Source organism: Paramisgurnus dabryanus, chromosome 21 (assembly GCF_030506205.2).
Source record: "Paramisgurnus dabryanus chromosome 21, PD_genome_1.1, whole genome shotgun sequence".
Taxonomy (NCBI): domain Eukaryota; kingdom Metazoa; phylum Chordata; class Actinopteri; order Cypriniformes; family Cobitidae; genus Paramisgurnus; species Paramisgurnus dabryanus.
The window spans coordinates 2,476,729-2,495,872 of record NC_133357.1 but is presented as its reverse complement, the minus strand read 5'-3'; the positions used below and the strand labels follow the sequence as shown (position 1 = coordinate 2,495,872).

Sequence of the window (19,144 nt, the reverse complement as noted above, 5' to 3'; positions counted from 1 at the left end):
GGTACAGACAAATATACAAATGTGGAAAATATGAGACAATTTAATTAATGGCTTTATGCTGTATGTCATCGTGTTTTAAAGCAGTGTAAGAAATCCACCCAAAGCTACTCACAATGCCAGAACGTTGTACATGTTTTCCCTGCCTGTGATACTGTCAATCCCACAATCCTTCTCAAGATCCTTCTTACGATTCCTTCCTCTTAACATTATAAGCAAAATATTTGAGTAGCTTTATTGAAGGTTGCTGCCTTGAGTGATGCAAATTTTAACTTTAGGTGAGATCTACTTTTAATGAGAGCTATAATTACCCAGCTCAATATGTTAAGTAAAGGCTAAATAGAGGAAGAGGTAGCTATGTGATCACGGATGTTCTTGCTTTGTGAACTTTGCAACAATATTTGAGTCGTCAAACAGGTTTGACCTACTTGACCATTTATTTAATAGGCAAATAAACCATAGGAAAATATGTACTGTACATACATAAATATACTGTATCAGTATGTAGATCACATGTGAATGTGATACATCTCTAAACATTAATAAAATGTAATAAAAAGGTATTATGTGCAAAACATAAATTTGGCAATAACAATCATGTAATTTTGTTTAGTGCTCTATCCCTTTAGCAGCGAACTGGTCACCAAGCTGCCTGTTGTAATTAATATTCATAATAAGCGCAGTTTCGCCTATGAAAGGCAAATGGAGAAAACCAAATTAATATTCATGAGATGTATTTTTTTAATATTCATAAGCACATCCTTCGCCTGGGAAAGATGCATAATCATGAGTTTGAAACTGGCATAGAGACAGAGCGCCGATATGCAAATTTGAAAACCACGCCCACCGGGGGGGAAAACAATCCAACCGTCTCCATTGACTTTGTATTGCGAGAAGGCGCCTCCTTGTCATTTCTGGCTTGTAACAAAAAACAGAATAATGCCTAAAAGCTGCTGTGTGACAATATGTACAGCTAACAAGCCAAAGAACCCAGAAATAAGTTTTTATAAGCTGTCGAGCCGTAAAACCCAGCTTTTAAGGAGAATAAAGTGGATCGCCGACTACGTTTTCCCCTATTGGACGCAGTTTTACTATTAGGAGTACTATGAAAAGTTGCCTGTTTCCATTTCTGTGTCTTTAAACGCTCGTTTTTTTGGAGTTGAAAGCTTATAAAAACGTATTTGTTTTTTTGGGGTTGTTAGATGTACACCTTGTCACACAGCAGCTTTTAGGTATTAATCTGTTTTTAAGTTTAATCTGTAAATAAGTTTTTATAAGCTGTCGACCCCAAAAAACGAGCGTTTAAAGACACAGAAATGGATACAGGCAACTTTTCATAGTAATACTATTAGTAGAACTGCGTCCAATAGGGGGAAACGTAGTCGGCGATCCACTTTATTCTCCTTAAAGACAGGGTTTTACGGCTCGACAGCTTATAAAAACTTATTTCTGGGTTCTTTGGCTTGTTAGCTGTACATATTGTCACACAGCAGCTTTTAGGCATTATTCAGTTTTTTGTTACAAGCCAGAAATGACAAGGAGGCGGCTTCTCGCAATACAAAGTCAATGGAGACGGTTGGATTGTTTTCCCCCCGGTGGGCGTGGTTTTCAGGTTATGACGCGCGGCGCTCTGTCTCTATTTGGTGGTCAAATGGCATGTGACGTCATTACCATGCGCCAGCGACACGGTAAGACCCACCGAAAGTGAACGCGGGCCAGAGTTGACATTTGAAAAACAACATAAAGGGAACATTGTGAAGTGATTGTACAGTGAACGCAAATATGAATGTATATTTTGGAAGTGTTTCAGACATATAGCTGCTCGCTTTTTTTTTAGGTATGTTTATATCTGTCGCACCCTCTTTTCTGAAATCGAAACCTAAAGCTCTGTGCTGGTTTCTCTGTGAGCTTGTTTATGCTATATACAACGTTTGTTAAACAGTTTGGAGTGTTAATAAAATGCATGTGATTCTGTAGCCTTACGTTTGTCTTTTTGAAACTCTGGCACATTTTAAGTCGAAATAAGACTACGTCGTGGTTATTTTTACACTACTTTGCATACACAAACCTTGTGCCTGAGTTACATTTCATTGCATCTAGTTTTGACAGAAACGTCAGAATGTAGATGTTTTTGGAAGTATATATGAATTGTGTTTGAAAAATTCAGCACTTTTAACGAAACCTAAAGCAGAGTGTTTTCTTCACTTTTCCCTAAGTTAATACTTTAGTGCAACCTAATACATTTAAAAAAAATGAAATGTTTCTTTATCTTTAAATTTCTTTTATATTTACAGCAATTTGAATTACGTATGAAATAAATACATTTCTCCTGCTTATACATTCCGGTTAAGTGAATCCAAAGGTGTTCATGGTAAAAGTTTATCAGCTAACGTTACTTCTCAGTGACAGTGGATTTTCCTTTGGTTTAGTCTATAAATATTTTGTTGTGTTGAGTGCAGTGTCTTGGCCGCTTTAAATTCACCATGAAGAGAAGAGCAGAAGCACAAGATGAACCTCAGAAGAAGAGGAAGTGTCTTAAGGAGGAATCCTCTGATGAAGATGAGGAGTCTTCTCAGAGAACCACCAGTCAGGGTAAGGCAGATGTGCTGACATGTTGGACACATATTTAAAAGCTTATTCACAATACAAATTCAGTAACAAAATTTAGATTTGTTTGCAACATATATCATATAGGAACTTGATATAGATTTGTTTTGATGTTTGTAATCATTCTCCCAGACTCCAGCGAGTCTCTCAGTGATGTTGAAGATCACAGACCCAGTTTCTCCAGACCTTCGGATTCCCAGAATGCCGAGAGCAGCGATGCCGTTGATCAGAGCTCTTCCAAATTTTCAATGTACAACAGCGTCTCGCAAAAACTCATGGTAACAAGAATCTCCAGTCATTCATGTCTTGATAACTTATATTATTACATTACATTAGATTTTATTAAAGCAATATAACACAAGCAAGAGAACTAATATATCGCCATTAGTTCAATTATAAGTATGTAAGTGTGTTTATATGTATATATAGTACCTGTAGTAATTTTGTTTCCTCTCTGTTTCACAGGCTAAAATGGGTTTCAGAGTAGGCGAGGGTTTGGGAAAGTACGGTCAAGGGCGAAAAGAGATCATAGAGGCATCGACTCAGCGAGGGAGGCGGGGTTTGGGTCTAACCCTAAAGGGCTTTCAGGGCGACCTCAACGTAGACTGGCAAGATGAACCGGAGGTACTGTAACATCTCTACAATATTTCTACAATATAAAGGCAATGGAATAATTTCAGTGCCATAATCTATCCATAGTGTAAGATCAGGATTTCTCCATTGCTTTTGTTTATTTTATGATCTTTCTGTCTCAGCCTAGTGCTATAGAAGAGGTGACGTGGTTTCCAGAATGTTCCACAGAGATCCCAGACGCAGACGAACTAAGGGACTGGATGGCCGTAGGACCGGTATGGTATTTCTTTTACATTCGATGCTATATGAAGCTATACATGATATGTTAGCTAAAAGGTGCAATAAGCGATTTCTGGGAAACGCTGTTGAAAGAAATGAACATCAAAACAAACAATATCCTGAATATTTGGTAGATGTCTGTTCTACTTGTGTACCGAAAAAATGTGAGGGTCCGCTTACAGTTTTTGTCATTGGAATAGTATGCGCAGCGCCAGATTTTTGTAAACGCACATACTTTGTACGCATAGGTGTACAGGAAAATGTATGTAGCCCAGAAGATGCATAGAATTTTGATGCAACGTGTATGCGTCGATTGTCTGTGTACAGGAACAAGTCAAATGAACTGTGCTTTGGAAGGGTGTGCATTCGACCGTGCGCGTATGTTCGCGTTCACGAAAAAGAAACGAACTATACTCTGGGCTTTATTCTAAATGTCACATTCAACTTGCTAGAGTCTTTCTGTTGTGACATTGTCAATCGTTGCAGACGCTGTGTCGGTTGTCTTATACTTTGACACACTGTCCACAAGCTACGACTAATGTATCATGCCAAAACCTGTTGTTTGCAAGGGGCAAAGAGTTTGTGGCTTCTTATATGTTGTGTCTTTTCCCACAAGTTATTATGACCTTAAATTGGAGAAACATGAAATATTTATACTTTAAAACATCTATTTACAAAACTGCAGGGCCATTTATGTGCAAAACAAGGTCAAATAAAAAATGGTGGGTAACCAGGGTTCCCACGGGTCCTTGAAATCTTTGAAAGTTTGTGAATCTGGGGGAAAAAAATCAAAGGCCCTGGGAAGTTTTTGAAAATCTACATACATAGACACAGGTCATTGAAAGTGCTTGAATGTATTGTATGCAAGAAGTTTTCTGGGAAAAATCCATATTATTCCCTGTGTAGTGTAGGATAATATCATAATAATTCTAGACTTTTTAAGCACACGTGCTAAACTGTTTGCTTTAAATGCTTATATCTTCTGTATGCAAATGTTGATTCATACCAAAATGCTTTTGCATAGTTGTGTTTGACACATGAAAACATCTCAAGTTACGTATGTAACTGTCTCCTGAGAAGGGAACGAGACGCTGTGTCTCCCTTGCCATACTTCTTGCATCCCTGTAACGCCGTCTTTGGCAATATTTCAGATAGCGATATACTTCCTGGCTCCCGCGTCACCCTATCTTTGTCGTTAAGCTTTACCATAGGTTGAATTTGAGAGCACATTCAGACGCACTTACCCCAGGGGGCGTCCCAAAAGTGTCACCGCAGTGATGCAGTGCGAGTTCCCTCGAAAGGGAACTGTAACATTGTATCTTAAAAGGTAACATAATGTAACCTTGCTCTCACTTGAAATGTGTTCCCACATTTAGTCCTTGAATTTGGGGGTATTAGACCTGGAAAGTCCTTGAAAGGTCCTTGAATTTGAAGTTAACTTTGGTGTGGGAACCCTGTTAGAATAAGTTACAGCTTTTAAAGTATATAATTCCCGCATATAGCTGTATAAAGTTTACACCTAAAACTTAAGAAAGTTGTCGAAGCTATTGCCAGCTACCCATGTTTATAGGTATACTCATATAGTCATACCTGATTTACATATGCATGTTTTCTCAGAAAAAGCTAAAGATTGAAGATGAAACAGAATTCTGCACTGAAAATTTACTTCACCTACTGCTACGCTGTAAGGTGAGTTTGTAAGACGGCTTGTGCATATTAGTAAGACCTTCATATGTTGTTTTACATGTTTTGCATTATTGGTTTTATTTATTTTCAGAGCGTGTTTGACAATTTAGAGGGCGAGGAGATGAGGCGAGCCAGAACGCGATCAAACCCCTATGAAACTATACGAGGGGCTTTCTTTCTCAACAGGTGGGTCTCTTCTTTCCATTTATTTGCAATATGAAGTTGTCTTTTTTAAATCTTTCCATCTTTCTGTACCTGTGTTTTTCTCAGAGCTGCTATGAAGATGGCAAACATGGATCATGTTTTTGACTATATGTTTACCAACCCAAAGGACTCTAAAGGGGTGAGACCACCATTACACCATCTGTGCTTTTAGGCAATGAATAATGTGCTGTCATTATGTTTCTGAATTGGATGTCTGTGTTTGTAGAAGCCCCAGACACGTGATAAAGAAGGAGAATTGTTGTATTTTGGAGATGTGTGTGCGGGCCCGGGTGGATTTTCTGAGTATGTGTTGTGGCGAAGGGGCTGGCATGCCAAAGGTTTTGGTATGACCCTTAAAGGAGCCAATGATTTTAAACTGGAGGATTTCTTTGCAGCTCCCAGTGAACTCTTTGAGCCATACTATGGTATGTTACTGTTTTTCCAAAATGTAACAAAGATTTCTATCTTACTTGCTGATGTAGACCAGCCAAGGCTGGGCAATGTATTGGATTACACTACCAGTCAAACGTTTTGGAAAAAGTTTTTTTCACATTACAGAATAATAATAAACACTTCCAAAGTACAGCATAACACAAATGTAACTTTAAGAATTATGTTGGTGACTACAGTCATCCAAAATAAATCAAAACTGATATATTTTATCTTTCGAATTTTTGTCACCCTTTGCCTAGAAATAGAAAAAACATCGTGTAATTTTTATCACCTTAGGATGATTTTTAATTTTTTTTTAAAGGAGTTCATATTTAATCTGTGCTCTTATTTGTTGCTTTCCTTCAATATTCAGTGTTAATTATTTATTTAAAAAATAATATTTACATGTTTTTTTCTAATAATCAAAATTACCTGTTTGACACAGTTATATTTTTGTCTACAAAGTAATTTCAAGCATTTAACCTTACCCCTTCAGATGAAAAGATTTTTAAGATCATACTTAACATCTCAGTCAAGTGTTTAAAAACTTTTGACTGGTATTGTATTACAGAGATAATTGTGCTGAAGTTTACAGACTATCTTGATATATAAACATGTATTTTTATAATAAGTGAATAAAATATTTAAAATAAAATGTAATACAATTTTATTAATCGAAAATTCCGCATTTAAAAACAAATTGTCCTCCTAATGTTCAAGGTATGGTTACAGCATTGGTTTAAACTATATTGTGTATCATTAAAATTCAAAAAGTTTTCAAATATTAGGTATATTGGCTCTATGTAAATGTTTTGAGAAAGTCATGCACCAATGAAACATGCACACGAAACAAGCTTTATTTGTGACATTAACTCATTCCCCGCAAGCCTTTTTTTTTTTTTAAAGTTGCCTGCCAGTATTTTTTGTGATTTTACAAAAATTTAACAAAATGTCTTCCAGGAAAATGTTCTTCTAAAAACATATAAACATACAAATATATCAAATGAAAAAACAGACCCTCTGCTTTCAAACAAACAATAAACAAACAAAACGAAAAAAAAAAACATTTCATCCTATGTATATTTTTTCTGTGCTTATAAACTCTTAAAAATTGGTATTTTTCTTCAAAAATATTTTTTAGCAAAAAGCTGAAATAATAGCATTTTGTGAAGGAATTTTTTTAGAGATCAGATTAAGAATGATTATCAAAATATACAAATGAGTAAAATTAATAAATAATTGTTTGCTTCAGTTTTTTTTATAAATTATTCATCTAGTGGATAATTGCGGTATTTCAGATAAACATAAAAACTCATCAGGAACACGTTTTTTCATGAAAATGTTTTCTCTTCATTGACGAGATAACCCGTCAATGGCGGGGAAAGAGTTAAACTTGTTTAATCTAAGCCTTTTCTGAATAAATCAGGTGAGGGTGGGATCGATGGCGATGGTGACATCACACGGCCAGAGAACATCAGTGCGTTCCGTAACTTTGTCCTAGACAGCACTGAGAGGCAGGGCTTGCACTTCCTAATGGCTGATGGGGTAAGAATGTTACATTGTACATACCTGAGTGAAATGTTGATGCTGTTGAATGATGTATGATAAGTTGATGCTGATGTTTTGTCTCTCCTCCAGGGTTTTTCTGTGGAGGGTCAGGAGAACATTCAAGAGATTCTGAGTAAACAACTCCTGCTATGCCAGTTTCTCACGGCCATGTCTTCTATCAGAACAGGTATCATTTGTTTTTCTTTGTTTGCGTATAAATTAAGTGCTTCTGGACATTTGATCATATTAAAGCACAGGACTATCACTAGTAATCAACTAGTAATAACTCCAGTCTGTCATTGAGCCATTGTTTTAGCCTCGCACAAATAATCCTGAAGACAGAAATGTGGAAAAACTGTTTAAAGGGATAGTTCACCAAAAATGACATTTTTGTCATCATTTACTCACTCTCATGTTGTTACAAACCTGTATAAATTTCTTTGTTGTGATGAACACTAAGGAGGATATTTTGAAGAATGTTTGTAACCAAACCGTTTATGGACCCCATTTACTTCCATAGTATTTTTTTTCCTACTATGGACGTCAATGGGTTCCACAAACGGTTTGGTTACAAACATTCCTCAAAATATCTTCCTTTGTGTTTATCATAACAAAAATAAATTTGGGGGTTTGTAACAACATGAGAGTGAGTAAATGATAGAATTTTCATTTTTGGGTGAACTATCCCTTTAACGGTGTGACTCCACAATTCAGTACTACATATTTCACTTTGTGACGTGTTTCAGCAATACATTTCTAACATTTATAATGTGTTTAGAAACAATTTTCTAAAATGACTTTACACAGACTTTAACGGGGGGTTTAATGCTATTTCATGCATTCTGACTTATTAACACAGTTTAAGAGTTGTAGTCCTCATGCTAAACATAAGCAAAGTGTCAAAAAAGCAGTTGAGCTTGTAACAGAGTATTTCTGAGCCAAACTCACGTCTCCTTTTTCCTACAAGTTTCGGAAAGTTTTTTTCAAATGGGGGTATATCCGTTACGACTAATTGACCCCATATTCCTTTTATGGGCCTTTACCCCCAGTAAAAAACCGCACGGCAAGTGAGAGCGAGAACGCGCGCATTAGCATTGCTCCGTCGAGTAGAAGTCACCGGTATCAATGCACAGCACGCGACAACTTTGTTTTAGCAAGATAGTTTGACAAAAGAAGTGTGTTTTTGGATGTAAGTAGAAGAAAACCTTATTTAGCTTTCCCTGTCATAAGAAAACAGTGGATGCAGTTCGTTTTTCCCGGACAGCAACGTAATTGCGAATGAGTTTGTTTGTTCCTGGCTGTATTTCGGAGAGGACCCCGTTTAGGAGTCACAACCACAGGCGTAAGTAATTCAAAATCTCACGTGTTTTGTTTGCAATCCCGCATACGTGCATGTAATGTAAACAACACCAACAACATCACTTTGTACTGCATTTACAACATTACACTTTTTAAAACGGGCAAATGCAGTTAAAAATTGGATTATGTTGCTTTTTTTTAAAATAGCGGATAAACAAGCAAGGATTAATTACCTGATAGAGACGTCCTGGTGTAATCGTTGCTAATATTGTTCCTGTTCGTTCATTACTGACTAAGTATCCGATTCTGGATCATATTTATAATACAAGGGTGGTTATTTAAAAAAAAGTTTTTTTAAAGTTTGATTTTCCATCTATGTCGGCCGTAAATCCAAAAGTAGTATCCAAAGCTGCGCGCACTCGTAACTCTTCAGCTCCGCCTACCGCACGCCTTCAAGTGTTCGTCCTTTTACGCCAAAAATCGGAAAGGCTGTTTTATTTTTTATAAATCTGACTAAACGAAAGACTCTTTGGACATATGAATAATGAAATACTACTCTATATATAAGCAATATTAACATTAGATTGGCAAAAACGTCTTGTGTTATGTCACATGTAGATAATACATGTGAAAAACACTATTGGGCGGTTTCCCAAACCGGGTTTAGATTAATCTAGGCCTTGGTTATATTACAATATTTAAGTTGTTTTTACAAAAAAACAATATTGGTGTGCATCTTGAGACAAAACAATGACACTGATATATGTTTAGATATGTCAGTACAAGGTATTTTTAAATAACATGCATTTTAGTCTGGGACTAAGATAACCTTTGTCTGGGACACGGCCTCTATATAAATAAACTATGCTATCAAAACATTTCATGGGGTAAGAATTTGTAAAACTGTGAATCCCTGTTTAGTTGTCCATTGTTTCATGTTAGTTGACAGATAGACCATGAATAGCTGCAATTTAAAAAGTTTGGGTTGCAATGGATGAAAGGTTGAGAAACCTATTGTACTATTAGGAGATGAATTGTCTTGCTTCCAGCACTCTCGTTTTCCTCAAGGATTTTTCTGTGCTCCATTTATATCAGTTTTCCTTACTCCCTTATGACTCCCTTTCATGGCCCTTATTTAGAGAGGTATCATCAAAGCCTGACACTTCCACTATAACATTTCACACTAGGGATGGTCAGCATCAACGGTGCATTTTTCATCTTTGTCAAAGAGGACTGTATTTGCATTAAGTCATGGATGTCTCTCTTATCTCGCCCAGACGTTCAATTTTGGGAAAGTCTGTCGTCCCAAATTTCTTATCTTTTTAATGATGAATTTACTATGCTTTGAAGTTTATTCGATGCCATGAAAGTTTTTCTAGTTATGCAACCAGATAACCATTTCTTTTATAGTCTTAGATCTGTTTGAAATTATCTTGGGCACCGAAAAATCATATCATTAGGTAATTATGTGACTCGAAGTAGAGACTTGGACATTTCAGAAAGAGATAGTTGTTAGTAGTGTTGTAGTCAAGACCACCAAGCCCGAGACAAGACCAAGACTTTAAAGGGTCGAGACCGAGTCAAGACCAAGACAGCCCGAGACCAAGTCAAGACCAAGACCACTGCAAGTCACTGCATTAAAACACTTATGATAAAATGTGAAATTTGCATATGATTAGGCACTTATTGTCTGTGTGTGTGCGTGCATGCGTGTGTGTGTGTCATCAGAGAAGTTGATCAAATAATCAAAGGCAGATGTGGGAATTTATCTTTGTCTATAAGCAAATAAAAGTGAACAGACACTAAAGAGCTGAAATCAACTTAACCACTTTATCTGAAATGTCTTTCCTTGGCTTGCCATCCACTTAACACAATGCAGGTGTTTTTAGTAATAAAATTAGAAAACTGTCATTGGGAGAAACTTAAACAATGCCAACGTCATATGCCAAACCTGAATAAACTGCATAAAATTAATGATAAAAAATAAATTTGTGATGTGCACTGCAAAAAATGATTTTCAAGAAAAAATGTTCTTCTTGTTTTCAGTAAAAATATCTAAAAATTCTTAAAGTAAGATGTTTTTTCTTGATGAGCAAAACTACCCAAGAAAATAAGTCTAGTTTTTAGACCAAAAATATCAAATTTAAGTGATTTTGCTAATAAAACAAGCAAAAAAATCTGCCAATGGTGTAAGAAAAAAATCTTGAACCTTTTTCTTAAACACTAAATTCAAGAAAAATTCAAGAAAAATTTGCTTACCCCATTGGCAGATTTTTTTGCTTGTTTTATGCACAAAATCACTTAAATTTGACATTTTTGCTCTAAAAACTAGACTTATTTTCTTGGGTCGTTTTGTTCATCAAGAAAAGCATCTTAATTTGAGAATTTTTTGATATTTTTACTGAAAACAAGACAAAAATACCAATACTTTTTTTTCTTGAAAATCATTTTTTGCAGTGTGCCATCAGTTGTGGTCTTGACCGGTCTTAAAATAAAATTCCGAGTCCTCTTTGTCTGAGACCGAGACGAGACTGAGTAAAGAGGAGGTCAATTCCAAGACGAGACCAAGACCTTTAAAAAGTGGTCTTGAGACCGGTCTTGAGACCGAGACCGGTCTCGAGAACTACAACACTAGTTGTTAGTCTTAACATTAAAGAGCTTGTATCATACACTTCCTACAAAGTTATTTTGGTTTTGCCTAAAGTCCAATTATAGTCTTAGTCAACATTTCTGGCACCAAAAATTAATTGCATATCAAACAAAACTGCAATCTGTTCATGCAAGAAGCGACGGCAACATATGGTCAACCATTTCACATATTTGCTGGTGGTTTCATTCAGATGTTTGTGTTTTGCAGGTGGACATTTTGTGTGTAAAACGTTTGACCTGTTCACCCCTTTCAGCGTGGGTTTGATTTATCTGCTGTACCTTTGCTTCGAAAGGATTTCGCTCTTCAAACCCATCACCAGTCGACCTGCCAATTCAGAAAGGTATGTGTGTTACCTTTGACCTATCAAGGAACACTGAGAAACCCTTTATGAATGTATAGTTGTTGTTTTTAATTAGTTTATCCCTAATTATACAGTAATATAATAAATACCACACCACAATGGAGCCAACATGAAATCAAACTGACCTTGTTTGGTGGTGTCTGCACGCAGATACGTTGTCTGCAAGGGTTTGAAGCCGGGCACAGATGCAGTGAGAGACTATATGTTTACCATCAACCTGAAACTGAATCAGTTCAGACAATCAGACAGAGATGTCACTGAAGTGGTCCCTCTGGAGATCATTAAAGCAGACACCGATTTCTTCCAGTACATGATCAACTCAAATGAAAGGTATCGTCATCGACCTTCTCTCTCTTTCTCTTTGGCTCCTCCGAACGCACATGCGATTGTTTTTATTTGATCGAGCCCTGAACTCTGTCTTGCAGCCATTGTGTGGTACAGATCAAAGCGTTGGCTAAGATCCATGCGTTCGTCAGAGATACGTGAGTCACACTTTTTTCTCTGGTGTGTTTCAGAGTGTTACTCTCTCTTGTTGTATATGTGTGTGAATACGCATTAGTAATAAGTTTGTGTGTATTTTTTGGAAAGGAATCTTTTTGAAACCAGGCAAGCAGATATCCGTAAGGAATGTCTGAAACTATGGGGGGTGAGTATGAACCGTATGAACCATTGCATTGAATTCAGAAGGTTATTCATAACCAATAAATAATAAGTTTGACATCTAACGGTTGACTGATATGGGGTTTCCAGTGTCTAAGACAGCAAAACATTTTCTTGTATGGTGTAATGATGTAATGTGATGATGCAAACTAGTGTATCATTTTATGTGTAACTGTGCGTTAAAAATCGCGTTATTCATGCCTAGTATGACACTTGAACATTTTGAGTTACCTCTCGCTTTATTAGCTTGTATAATTCGTAATTCGCTTTATTAGCTTGTATAATTCGTAAGTTGTGCGTCATTCGCGCGTAAGATGTGCGTCATTTGTGCGTAAAATGTGAGTCATTCGCGCATAACCTTTGATCTCTGAAAGCCAATGTTGATATTTGAAATCACCTAAACAAACACGCCCCTACCCCAATAGAATCTGGACCTTCTTTTGATAGACCCAGCCCACACATACGCCCCCTGGGCAATGATGTCAGTTTGTAGACACGCCCCTTACTGCTGACTGGCTAGAAGTGTGTTTTGGTTGTCGGCCCGAGTCCCTTTTCCAAAGTGTTTATCTAAAATCATTCACCCCATCTTTAAGGCAATGCAAAGATCCGACAGACATTACACCGCACGTTTCACAAGGATAACACAGTGAGAATTAAGCGTTTCGGGTGTTTGACAGAGTTCGCGAATCACACAAGACGTGAAATGTGCGTCATTCGCGCGTGAAATGTGCGTCATTCGCGCGTGAAATGTGCGTCATTCGCGCGTGAAATGTGCGTCATTCGCGCGTGAAATGTGCGTCATTCGCGTGTGAAATGTGCGTCATTCGCGCGTGAAATGTGCGTCATTCGCGCGTGAAATGTGCGTCATTCGCGCGTGAAATGTGCGTCATTCGCGCGTGAAATGTGCGTGCGTGAAATGTAAAAAAAAAGCTAGCTAAAGCCGGCAACTTGAGTGTATTCGCGTCTGAATTTCATGCGCGAATGACGCACGATTTTGTCCTCCATTGTTGTTTTGTATTGCTGCCTCAACTCGGTACGGCGTAATCACGTCGCTACTAGAGCAAGCTCCTGATTCGTTAATGTGGCACGAATATCTGCCAAAGTTCAGATTTTTCAACTCTGTCAAATGCCTGAAACGCTTAATTTGCACGGCGTTATTCGCATGAAACGCGCTTTGGGATGTCTGTCGCGTCTTTGCATTGACTTAAAGGCGAGGTGCATGATTTTTCAAAAACATTTTGGAAAAGAAAGTTGGGCCGACTACCAAAAAACACTTGTAGCCAATCAGCAGTAATGGGGCGTGTCTACAAACCAACATCGTTGCCTGGGTTGCGTATGTGTGGGGCGGGACTATCAAAAGAAGGACCAGATTCTATTGGGGTAGGGGCGTGTTTGTTTAGGTGATTTCAAATGTCAAAATTGGCTTTCAGAGATCATGCACCCCGCCCTTAACATGTAAATAACTTTCGCTTAACGCTTCATTTGTGTCTGGTGTGAACGCACAATAAGTCAGAGGACTCATTCACACTCAGGTTAAGTGGTTTGTAATGTCCTCTAAAGTTTGGCTTGACTTTATCGGCACTGATTTTATAAAATGCCAATTAGACAATTTATTAAGTTCCGAGAACATCCATAGGAGCATGAAATGTTTATTTTTTGTGAATGAAGATTGTAAACTTGTCTGCAGGTTCCTGATAAAGCAAGGGTTGCCCCGTCACCATCAGATCCAAAATCAAAGTTCTGTGAGCTTTTAGTGGTAAGTGTGTGTTTGCAGATATACAGTCTTTAAATAGTACATTTATGTGGGCGGCACAGTGGCTCAGTGGGTAGCACTGTTGCCTCACAGCAAGAAGGTCCCTGGTTCAAGTCTCTGAAGGCTGGGTCAGAAGGCCTTTCTGTGTGGAGGTTGCGTACTCCCACAGTCCAAAGACATGCAGGTTAGGTGAATTAGAGATGTCCTTCCCCAACCAGTTCTCGCCATGAATATTGCTGTAGATGCATAAATTATACACAAATACTTTTGTATACTCTCAGGGTTCAGATATGGACCGTTTTAATATCAGACCGACTGCACTGAACTCAGGAAATCTGGATAAACTGCAACACGTCATGGATTACAGGTGCATTGTGGGAGGGGCAGAACAGCTGTTTCTTTTGGGACTTGGGGTAAGGAATATAATTTAAATATATTTATTATGTTTTTACTTTTTGGAGTAGATCAGTGTTTAGAATTCAAGCCGCGTTTGTTTGTGTAGAAATCTCAGATCTACAAGTGGGACGGTAAAACCTCATCACGCTGGGAAAAGCTGGACAACTTCAAACTGGAGCTGCCCAGAGACACGCTACTGAGCGTAGAGATTGTCGAGGAGCTGAAAGGAGAGGTGGGAGATCAAAGGATGAATGGAAACACTGAGAAAGGGCATTGTTGTAATTGAGTTTGTTGTTATTGGATTTAAAGACCATTTGCTTTGATGGGAAGACACTTTATGCTATTGCAAAAAAAAGGCAAAATATATGGGTAACGCTTTACATTTGTATATGCATTGGCTTATGTTAGCTAACCATCTTTGTTAATGTTAGTTAATGCCAATAATACAGCTATTGTTCATGTTAGTTCATTGTGCAATAACTAATGTTAAAGTATGTAATATTTACTGTCGATTTCATATCCATTGCAGGGAAAAGCTCAGCGACGGCTCAAAGCAGTCCATATTCTGGATGCTCTCATTCTCAACGGTACTGACGTCAGAGATCAGCACTTCAACCAGAGGTCTGAATTATTACTCAACATTGATCCGTGCAGAAACCCTTTTGTCTTGTTTTATCAGCATCAAGGTCAATAGCTATTAATTTCATGATGATTATTTCTTCTAGGTCAAGTAATTGTATGATTTCCCCCCATTTTGAGATAATTTATGACTGTTTTTGTCACAGAATCCAATTGGCAGAGAAGTTTGTGAAAGCCGTGTCCAAACCCAGCAGACCTGACATGAACCCGATCAGGTAAGTTTCCCCATATCTCTCTCTCTCTTTCTTTCTGGTTGTTCTAATTACAATGTTAATTTGTCAGTAATTGCCCTGGGGGGCAGGATGTCCTATGAGCACAGCAGTGTGCACTATGTAAAATTAATGAAGATACTGTGTTCTACTAGAGCCTACACGGGACCTTTTCATGTTTTATGGTGATTTTGCACATCAGTACGCTTGATGTTGGCTCGATCATTCATTCATTCTCTCTGTCTCTCTCTCAGAGTTAAGGAGGTCTATAGGTTAGAGGAGATGGAGAAGATCTTTGTAAGGTGTGTACCATCATAGAAATATTCTTAAAACAGGCTGGGATAGCATGGATAACATATGTCCATGCCAGCTTGAATGTGTTTAAAGGTGCCCTAGAATGTGAAACTGTAATTACCTAGCCATAGATTAATAATAGGAGTTCTGTACATGGTAATGACATATTTTGCGCTTTTCCATTGCATAGTATCCCACGGTGTGGTTTACTTTGGGGTCAGCTTACTTTTGGGAGCTTTACTTTACCACTGGGTGCAGTACGTAGTTAAGAATAGCTTTACCTTCGTGCTAGCTTGCGCTATCTGTGGCAAACATGTTGTCATCTGTGCTCTTCTATAAGTTCCCAAACTCCCTTTTAGGGATGAAAAACATCCACAGGTTGAGAACCAGGAACACCATACCAGTTTTTTCCAGACTTGCACTTTGTAGCGGCACATTCGCAATGCATGTGCACATTATATGTGTATATGCAACTTAAATGAGGCTCAGCGGAGCGCGTCGACGCCACCGGTGTTGGTACAGAAACTGTCATGTGATGAACACGATGTGCAAACAAATTTGTGGTGGTCAATTTTGATTTTGTGGCGGACTGAGAAATAAATGTATGGGGATGTTTAGCATTCCAACCTTGCTCTCACTTGGAACCGCCCGCAACTCGGACCACAAAAAATATATAATTGTACCCGACCCATTCCCTGGCCCGCATTTTTTAAAAGTAGTAACTGTTTAAAATAGTTACTTTGCATCTTTTTTTTAAACGACCCGACTGACCGCGACCCGAATATCATTTCTAGAGAATTTTTGCACTTAATAAAGCCACATTCTTTTTTATACAGATATCATAGAACAATTTAACATATTATTTATATGCATTCTCTGGCACCTTTAAAAACAAAAGAGGGATGTACCAAATGTTATGAAATTCTCATGTTTCTGAAATGTGACCCTGGACCACAAAACCAGTAATAAGGGTTTAGTACAACATTTGAAAGTTAAATAAATAAGCTTTCCATTTATGTATAATTGTTGTTAATATTTGCCCAAGATAATTTGAAAATCTGGAATCTGAGGTGCAAAAAATTTGAGAAAATATTGTTGCTCACTCACAAAAATAATGTTTTGATATATTTGTGGTAGGAAATTTACTAAATATCTTTATGGAACATGATTTTTACATAATATCCTTATGATTTTCTGACATAAAAGAAAATGGATAATTTTAACCTATCATTGTATTGTGAGCTATTGCTGTTATATACCTGTGCGACTTAATACAGGGTCACAATCGTTCAATTGCAAAATAATCATAAGAGTTAAACTCTATTGTATGTTCTCTACCCCTCAGGCTGGAAATGAAGATAACCAAGAGTTCAGGCGGGATGCCAAGACTTTCATACACGGGCAGAGACGACCGTCACTTTCTCCCCAGCGGCCTTTACATCATCAAAACTGTCAATGGTGAGAGGGAGGAGTGGAGTAACAGGGGAACATTGGGGCTTTCGCTTTTGTTTAACATTTTTACTTTTGTCTTTGACAGACCCGTGGACAATGGCATTCAGTAAGAATTCCAAAAGGAAGTTTTTCTTCAATAAATTAACCAAAGAATCCACCTACGAATTACCGGCTGGATCTGTAGCTCCATTCCAGTAAGTGCTACTACTTAAAAAAAATAATTACATAATCTGTCACAGATAATCAGTAATCAGTATAAATTGTATTTGTATACAAAATTGCTCTATTTTAAAACCTCTCTTTCATTTCTCTTTCTCAGTACATGTCATCACGACAGGCTGTTTTGGGCTTGGGAGAAAGGTGTCAGAGTTCACGACTCACAGACACGAGACCCCGACAAACTTTCTAAAGACGACCTGCTGTCCTTTATCCACCAGCATTATCAACAATGAGAACTGTACATACTTCTCACCACCAGGGGGCACAGCTGAGAAGCTTCAAAACATCCCTTCTCCGTCACGCCTCGAGGCTCTCGCTGAAAAATCACCCCAACACAGCGTCTTGGTGCCCAGTGATGTGTATCTTCCCGTGTCCGTTTATCTTTACAGGATAAACCTAGCTGACACGGGTTTTTCCTCATCCACGTGCTTAAAAAACTATTGCGGCGAATCTAAGTGATTCATAAAAACCTAAGACCTTGTAAATACTGAATTATTGCTTTACTAATGACTCGGATGTTTGTCTACAGGTTCCCCTTCATCAAAACAAACCAGCAAGATAGCCAGATTAATTGTTTTGGATTTGATTTCTGTGCATGTGTCGGACTGTTGCCTTGGCTCCTTCTGGTTTTGATGTTTTTCAGTGTCTTATAATATTTCACTACTGTAGACTTCTGATGAATCAAGAAAAGCATTTCAATTTCAAAGCGTGCTCATGGTAAAATTAAACTACTGTGGAAGTTTATCCTTAAGTAATGTTTGGTCAGCTTCATTATTTGCTTTGATTTGGATTTTATGCGATTGTATGAAAAGTTTTAATTTAAAAAAATTAAAAGGCTTTTTTGGCAGTGTTTTATTATGACATTTCTTTCCACTAATGCATTTTGTGCGTCACTTTTGTATTTATCAGGAGGTATAATTAGTGTTTTTCAGACAAAAGCTAGAAAGACCAAGAACACAATGTTGTTTTATGCTGTATTGTACTGTGTGGAAAGTGTGACAGAGGATTCGAAGCTGGGAGCTCTGCTGATAAGGCAGATTATTTGTTTCTGCTTATGTTAAGAATCCACACAATCTGGAAGAACAGATTGTTTAAATAAAGCGTTCGAACAATGAAAACACAAGCACAAAATTAGATTTTACATTTTGTAAAAACATTTTCATGTTGGTAAAGGTTACCACCACGATGCCAGGGTGATGTGGAAGGTTGTTACGACGCGGTTGCTAAGGAATTCTGGATGGTTGCTAGGCCATTGCTGTTGTTAGGTGTTGGTTAACTGGCTCACATCAATATAGTCCCAGATCTCTGACATTCAGGTCCCTAAAAATAGCACAAGTCTGAGGGATTTCCAGGTAAGAATCAAATGTGTCATTTAGAAAAGTAATAGCACTGCATTCGAGGTATCAATCATACCTGTGGCAAAACAAGTTACGCGCAGACGTTTATTACATTAAGTGAAACGATCATCTAAATTATTTTGTCAGGCTTTATACTCCGTAAGTTGTCATATCTATATTTTTCCTCCACCAGAAAGACAACAATATGGGAACTGTCACTGTGACTGGCAGCACATTGTGAATGGGTGTATTGTTATCATTTCTTCTCTGATGTTTCAGGTTTCTAGCATCTCAAGGACGACGGGACACAGGCAGTCTTTTGTATGCAGGTGTAATGAGGCTCTTCCACACCCTGTTTCCCTATCCATCCCCTGCTTTGAGTTTGTGACTGGAAAGCTAAGCAGAAATTCACCTTAAGGGACAATTAAATTCCCCTGTAGATGGGTTCAGGTAAAGAGGTTCCTCTCATCTGGGGATGCGCCTGAGTAACCGCACCGGGGACGGTCTCTCTTTTGCTTTTCTTGCCAAGAAAACTTTCAATGTGTCATC

General features: G+C 37.8%; 1 protein-coding gene across 1 annotated transcript; it reads left to right on the top strand.

The window, feature by feature from the left end:
* Positions 1–1,681: 1,681 nt before the first annotated feature.
* cmtr1 (cap methyltransferase 1) lies at positions 1,682–18,108 on the top strand. Its single transcript, XM_065285356.1, has 24 exons — positions 1,682–1,834; positions 2,457–2,589; positions 2,737–2,882; positions 3,070–3,228; positions 3,360–3,452; positions 5,074–5,145; positions 5,234–5,328; positions 5,413–5,485; positions 5,573–5,771; positions 7,205–7,323; positions 7,417–7,513; positions 11,483–11,615; positions 11,787–11,966; positions 12,062–12,118; positions 12,225–12,282; positions 13,984–14,052; positions 14,331–14,462; positions 14,552–14,677; positions 14,975–15,066; positions 15,231–15,299; positions 15,548–15,595; positions 16,933–17,045; positions 17,125–17,233; positions 17,359–18,108. The coding sequence occupies exons 2-24, from the start codon at positions 2,481–2,483 to the stop codon at positions 17,489–17,491; spliced, it is 2,481 nt and encodes an 826-aa protein (XP_065141428.1). The 5' UTR covers positions 1,682–1,834; positions 2,457–2,480; the 3' UTR covers positions 17,492–18,108.
* The last annotated feature ends 1,036 nt before the right edge of the window (positions 18,109–19,144 follow it).

Coding starts and splice junctions, on each gene's coding strand:
- cmtr1 (XM_065285356.1), top strand. CDS start 2,481: ATGAAGAGAAGAGCAGAAGCACAAGATGAACCTCAGAAGAAGAGGAAG. Junction 7,324..7,416: donor ACTTCCTAATGGCTGATGGG/GTAAGAATGTTA, acceptor TCTCTCCTCCAG/GGTTTTTCTGTGGAGGGTCA. Junction 14,678..14,974: donor TCGAGGAGCTGAAAGGAGAG/GTGGGAGATCAA, acceptor TATCCATTGCAG/GGAAAAGCTCAGCGACGGCT.